Source organism: Alligator sinensis, unplaced genomic scaffold (assembly GCF_000455745.1).
Source record: "Alligator sinensis unplaced genomic scaffold, ASM45574v1 scaffold178_1, whole genome shotgun sequence".
Classification (NCBI taxonomy): domain Eukaryota; kingdom Metazoa; phylum Chordata; order Crocodylia; family Alligatoridae; genus Alligator; species Alligator sinensis.
The window spans coordinates 2570283-2577392 of record NW_005842031.1 but is presented as its reverse complement, the minus strand read 5'-3'; the positions used below and the strand labels follow the sequence as shown (position 1 = coordinate 2577392).

The 7110-nt window shown below is 39.5% G+C and overlaps 1 protein-coding gene across 1 annotated transcript in view; it reads right to left on the bottom strand.

Annotated features, from left to right (window-relative positions):
- Nucleotides 1-274: 274 nt before the first annotated feature.
- GPATCH2 (G-patch domain containing 2) overlaps nucleotides 275-7110 on the bottom strand; it is a 256646-nt gene continuing 249810 nt past the window's right edge. The window contains exon 9 of the mRNA XM_025202576.1: nucleotides 275-483. Coding sequence (XP_025058361.1) covers nucleotides 410-483 — 74 coding nt within the window. The 3' untranslated portion in view covers nucleotides 275-409. The remainder of the gene's footprint in view (nucleotides 484-7110) is intronic.

The window sequence follows — 7110 nt, the reverse complement described above, 5'->3', positions numbered from 1 at the left end:
TTCAGTGGCCCCTGCCATTCACAGGATTTTCTCTTGGTGAATCTTATATATAATTAAGGTTTATCAAAAGATTTCAGCACACTATATTTCAATACTGATTTCTGAACAAATGTTCTTAACATTTTTTCTCTTTGGTTTTTAATCCACCTCATCAATCTAACTCAAAACGAACCCATTTTAAGTGCTACATTTTGCTACGAGACTGCTGCAATACTGGGATGGCGTAGAAATAAATATCAGAAAAGAGCAAGCAAAAGAAAATGTGTCATATACTGACTACAGGGAAACAGTGCAAAACATCTAATCACAGCAGTGCCAGGAAACTTGAACCTGTCCAAAAAGATCCAGAGCTCTCAATGTTTAATTGCTGTTGATGGCTGCTGGTCAGTCATGCATGACAATGTGTGTGTCACGCTGCTTCCTGCCTGTGTTCATTCCTGTCAGCCTTCACTCCAGGTGATGAGTACTGCTTCTCTGACCATGCTAGAAAGGCAAAAAAAAAAAAAAAAGAGCCCTCACAGATACAAAGCAACATGTACCACATAACCCAAACCACAGGAACAGAACACCAAAAATGGACAGCAAAGGCCAGCTTTTATCAATCTTTCTTTCTGTCTTTATTTAAGCTCTGAAAAAAAAATGTGTAGCATCTGTGACCTACAGTATTCCAACTGGCAAGATGCAAGTCTCCTGTTTGGTTGATTATATGTTTGAACACATGCTTGGGGCTGCGTGGAGTAATTTGAATTACAATTGAGTAGCAATGAGTATTATCATTTTTGGTGAACTGGAGCTTTAAAAACCTCTTCCTTGAGCTAACAAGAATGAGAGGGGGGAGAGAGGCGGGAGATGTAGGTCTAGAAATTGTATAACAGCTTCCCATCTTTTTTTCTGAAAGTGATTGTTTAATGGTTTATGCATGTGGGCCCAGATTCAGCAAAGCACTTAGGCATGCATTTAACTTTAAGTATGTGAATGATCTCACCCCTTTTCAGCAAAACACTTGAATGCATGCTTAACTTTAAGCGTATACTTAAGTACTTTGTAGAATGGAGCCCTAGTCATGCAGTCCTGTGCCATTTTGTGCTGCTAATATGACGAGTAAATGCTCTTTTTCTACTGCTGTCCTCTTTTCAAAAGAAGATCATTACTTTATGCTTGTTTAAAGCAGTCTGCATTGGTGACAATTTATGTCTGAGAGCTGATACACTTATTAAACATCCAGAAGATATCTGTTGATTGTCACTTTGATGGCAGTTGGATCAGAACCTAAGTCAATGGGGGGCCTATCATTTTGACTTCAGTGGGAACTAGATCAGTCCCTCAGTCAGTATAGGACATACCCATAGCATAATGAAGGGGCAGTGACTGGGACAGCTGCCCTGGGTGCTGCCTTTGTGCAGGGGCTCAAAAATATGACCTCAGTGGCAGGTGATCACATTGTTGCAATCATCACTGTAGTAGCTGTTGCACGGCTGCCCGAGAGGTGGACCTGCTCAGCTATGCCTCTGGATATATTTATAGATCTGCTGAAAAGGTATATGAACCATTGGATAAGGCTGGAAAAGCTAGCTCGGTGAGGAGAGTTTCCAGAACAAAACCAAACAAAAATGTTCTTGGGGTGCTCCATGAACACTGGGTGATCTTAACAACAGCCCAGAGACCTGGATTAATGAGTTGAAATGTAATTTGAAAATCACTGATTTAGGCATAATTTTGGGTGGTCTAATTGCTTGCTGGACATCTGATGATTCTGTCCATGGATTACTGTGTTTTGGTATATTTCAGGGTCATTTGATTTTTGTATCCTTTTTTATGTAAGATATGGAAAGTAAAAGATCACCATATTGCCAATATTTATTTATATAAATAGAACTAGCAGTGTTCTAATTGAAGTACATTTTTTTACATACACAACACACACTTGCACCCGGACACACATATAACAAGCAAGATGCTGACTCACCTCAATGAAAGTTGTAGTAGTGGAGTAAGTAGGCTGGAGTGAATGGAGTAACTGTCCAGGCACTGACTTGAGGGGGTCAAAAAAAAAGGGGCTGTTACCAGCAGCTGCATGATTGCAGTAGCAATCATGGTGGCAACCAAAAGTCAATGCTGCCCCTGTGCCCTGGGTGCCCAGCCATAACCCTAAGCTGCAATGGAACTACATCAGTGCATATGTGACTAATGAGTCAGCTGTGATACTCATTGAATTGAACAGCTGTGATACTCAACAGAGCTGCAAAAATCTAGAACTCTTGGTTCCAAAATCATACCTTTTATTAGACAAATTGAGAAATAGCAAAAAAAAAAAAATCTTTTTCTGCAAGCTTTCAGGCTCGTGTGCCCTTCATCATTGCTGAACATCAAGAATGATTTCTACACTTCCCTGCCTGCCATCTGACACCACCATGGAAGACATCCTGCTGGATCTACACAGAGAGCAAGCTCACAATTAGACTCATGGACCCAGAGGGACAGTTTTCCAGCTTCTGCTTCCTCTGTGCAAAATGAAATGTATTTCTTACATATGGGGACTTTTTACCATCTTGAACTTTCCCTGAGCCTGATGAAGGGCACATGAGCCCAAAAGCTTGCAGAAAAAGATATTGTTTTTAAATTTCTCAGTTGGTCTAATGAAAGGTATCATGTTGGAACAAAGAGTTCTCGATTTTTGCATTTTTTTTGTCTCAGACCAACACGGCTACCACATACATCCATGATACTCAACAGACACATGGCAAGCATTAAGAAATGCTCTTAGGGGGCTCAGTCTAAATTGTTTTATGTATCAGATTGTCCAGCTTCTATATTCAGCACTGGCTCAATTTCCTCATATATCACTGAAAACAGTTTTGAAATCATTATTAATAAAGAGGTAAAAATAAAGAGACTAACATATCAAAGGAAGACTAATTCCAGTAGATCTATGTTAGTAAGCCTAGACACTTAGCTTTTTTCACCACAGGTTAAGAAATGATAGTAGAAACAACTCCACAGAAAAAGTCCTGTGGCATATTTGAATATTTTATTACCCGTATTGTGGAATACTAAGCAAGAAAAATAAAAGGATATTTAAAAGTCTATCAATATTTGCAGGCATTTTCTTTAAACCAAAGGTACAGAACCGTTATTCAAAGTATGACTCCCTTGAGGTCTGTACTGTTAGTTAAAAAAAAACAACGCAAAACCCTGTGTAGCACAACATGGAAAAGCCAGGTGTGTTCACCAGGGTTGACAAATTCACTGCAGGCATAGAAATACTCAATGGATGCATTCATAACCTAATCTTAACAGATTAGGCATTAGCAGAGCTCCAAAGAAAACCTCAAACCACAGTTCTGTGCACAACAGCTCTGAATAATTTTTTTTACATGAGTTCTGTCACACTTTTAAAGCATTTTGCAGCAGCATTTTTGTTTATTATATTTTTAGAAAACAAGACTATTAGCTGGTGCAGGAACTGGAAAATAATTTGTCACTTAGTATATTCTTTTTATGCAAGAGGCAAGGATTTTTGTGGATGATAACTTTTATTGGACCAACTGCATGGCTGGGATACAGTTAGACAAGTTTCTGAATGCAAGACTTCCTTCATCTTTATCCCAACCATGTACTTAGTCCAATAAAAGATATCATCCACAAAAATCCTTGCCTCTCACACAATTCCTGGACTATCACAGCTACAACATTGCTCCAACGCTACTATAATACTGTTATGTATTTCTTTTATATTATGATACAGAACTTTAAAATTGAAATAACAAAGAACATAAGAGCTGCCACTTACTGGATCAGATCATAGGTCCACCTTGCCCAGTATCCTGTGTCACATAGAGGCAGAGAGTGGATGCTGAAAAGCAGAGTGAACTTGGTCTGACCAGGATTTAAAGTGGATAAACACAAAGACCAGTTGTTGGATTCAATGCAGTCTGTTACCATATAGAACTTGCATAAATCAACCACGTTTATCCAAATCACTGCTACTCTGTAACCATTACAGATATACAGCATTGGATGTAATGTTTCTTGAAGACTCTAGTGACTTTCACATTAATCTAGTCAATTTTTAACAATACCATCAAATTTAAATTACAGATTTAACCATAAACTCATTAGACAGAAAATCACTTTATTCTGTGATTCTCCTGATTTCCCCCCCCCAGGATTTTTGTTTTGCTTTCTTGGACTAAATATGTTGCTGTTTGCTTATACAAAAACAATCATCTCCAGAGTCTGTTAGAATATTATTAAACGCGGTTCAGAAAAAAAGCAACTTCTTAACTTAAGCCCTAGCTCTAACATAAACTTGGATAGTATACATTTGAATAATAAAAGGCGCTTGCTATACAGCTCTGATTTAGTTACTCTATAAAGGTGCAAATTAACCCTGCCTTCTGTGCGGATAATAATTGACAGTAATCGTATAGATGCAGTACTATATTCTGTAATAAAAAAAATAAAAACAGGGAAAAATATAATTCTCTTAAATACAAGGGCTGGAGTATAATGTATCCAGAAGCTATGTACAGTATGGACAGGCAAAATGATAGGTCCCTCACACTGCTCTGTCATTGTAACCAATCCCTGACATGAAAGCCTTTAGGATGTGGTGAAAAGGACTACCCGCCAGTGAGCTGAAAGGAAACTTTGGCATCCTTGCTCATTCATTTTTTCTATAAAAACTGACAGATGTGTCAAAGGTGTGATGGTTTTGTGAATAAGTAATAAGTCCTGACAAGTTGGACCTTATCATTCTATTCAGCCTAAGGTGAGGTAGGAGCCTGGGGTAATGGCTGAGGCAACTTATATGCTCTAGATGGGACTTCAGAGCTGACTAGCCTAGTTCATCTGTGCTACTGCTACTACAAAATATTTCTTATGACAAATATGACTGGACAAATTCATCCTTGGTGTAATTATGCAAAGGTCAATGGAATTACAGTAGGGATGGATTTGGTCCATCATGTTTATTGTAAATGAGGGCTTTGTAATAAAGGCAATTCTCTGAATCATAAACCTTCTTATCAGTCTCAATGCAGATTCAGATGGTACATGTTTTATAATAAGAGCAATGATGATCAGAGAGATATTCTGCTACTTTAGTCAAAAGCTATATTATAGCATAGATCCCAGAGGTGAATGGTACAATGAATTACCCTTAACTGTAGCAATACATAGCACACATAACATTAAATGATTCCATTCAAACAAAACAGAATATATTCTAAAATACCTATTCTTTGCAGAGGTATAGGTTTTCAAAGAAAATACCTATCCTTTGCAAAGAAAGTATAGAGTCCATTGCACTAAAATAATTGAGACAACTTCAATTCTAGTAGAACCAGTACTATCAAATATAGGAGAAAAATATTTTTTGAAAGAAATAGAATGTTTACATATCAGAATTTGTTAATAAAATATTTTAAATTTAAGTCATTTAGTCAGAAATGTCAGTATAGCATTGTCAGTAATATGGATGCAATATTTTTTAAAGCTGGACTTTTATATTGCAGGAAGAATGCCTGAATAGAAATACATGAATATAAGCATATTTCCTCCAGTAGAAGCTGATACCCTTGTTAAATGATCCTCATTAAAAAAAGCATTTTTAAAAGAGACAATAAAGAAGAGGTGCAATAATATGGAAACAACTGTGAGTGGGTTAACTATAGGGCAGAAACAGTGTTACTACAGATGACTAACTCTTAAGCTTGGAAAAAATCAGTGTTAGTCAGCAAGGAAGCTACTGATTAGCCCTACTTATCTTCATAGTTTGCTGCCAGTGATGGGTATTGAGTCAATGAAATGGAAATGTAACATTTTCAGAGGGCAGGGAGAAGGAAGGAGAACAGATTGACATCATTGTTATTATTTATTTGTACACTCTAAGTAGTCAAGTCAGACAAAGGGTGAGGGAAAGTGGTACATGATGTATGCAGAGTAATCTGTATGGTAGTTGGCAAAGCACTTCTTAGTTCTGCAATTTTCAGTGTATATGTGTGCGAGAGAGACACAAATATGTTGAAAGACAAAGAAAAGAACAGAGAAAGCTCAAGAGTGGTTGTCAAAGAGAACTGGGGGAGAAGACTGGAGACTAACTTAGGTTGTGTGCAAGCATTCAGATGAACTGGTGGAAGTTTAGCAGCTTAGTTTAAACCAGCAGTGCTCAACCTTTTTGCTCTATGGGCTGGATGGGTGGTGCCTGGTCTGACCACCGGCCAGATCTGGCTGGTGAACCAAATCCAGCAGGCAGAGCAGGCACAGTGGGACTGATCTGGTGGGGGCTGGGGCAGTCTGGCTAACCCAGCAGTGCAGGGGAGGAGGGCATGGTCCAGTCCTGATCCAGCTACATAGGGGGAAGGTTCATGATCTGGCCCTGATCCAGCTGCATGGGGGGAAGAGGTGTGGCCTGGCCTCTCCAGCCATGTGGGCTCCAACCTAGCCCCTTGGGGGAAAGAGACATAGCCTGGCCCCAATCTGGCCATGTGGGACTTGGGAATTTGGTGATGGGAGAGGCGTGGGGAGGTACACAGACCAGATGCTATGTACAATGCGCCTGTTCAGGGGGCTGGCTCTGTCATAGCCTTGCTGGTGAGGGGCTGGTGGTGGACATTTTCTCACATTGCTGCTGTGGGTGCCAGCATCCCAAGTGCGGGGCCACTGGTAGCAAACGGCCTGTCAGGAGAAAGAGGCAATCAGAGCCAACTACAGAGAGTTTGGAGGGCTACTAAAGAGAACACAAGTAGTTGAGGGGAAGCATGACTCAGTTGGGCTATTTCAGTACTAGCTTACATCAAGGCATGGGACATGAAGGAAGGGTGATGATCACTTCTACATTTTCCAGACTTGTTCCATTTACAGGACCTCTGTTTGTTTACTTTATAAATTGTTTCAATATTCCTCTTCCTCACTCTGCTGGTCCTCCGGTCTGAAATACCATGCTTGCAATGAATACTGTCTTGCCTGACATTTTCACTCTATGATTCTGCTGCTAGCTAATTCTGAATTGTAAAGAGTGGCATGCACGTACACACTCAAGCAATCCAGACTCGGGGGCTGTCATTCTCATCAAACATCTGGAAGTCTGTGTTGCCACTACACACTACT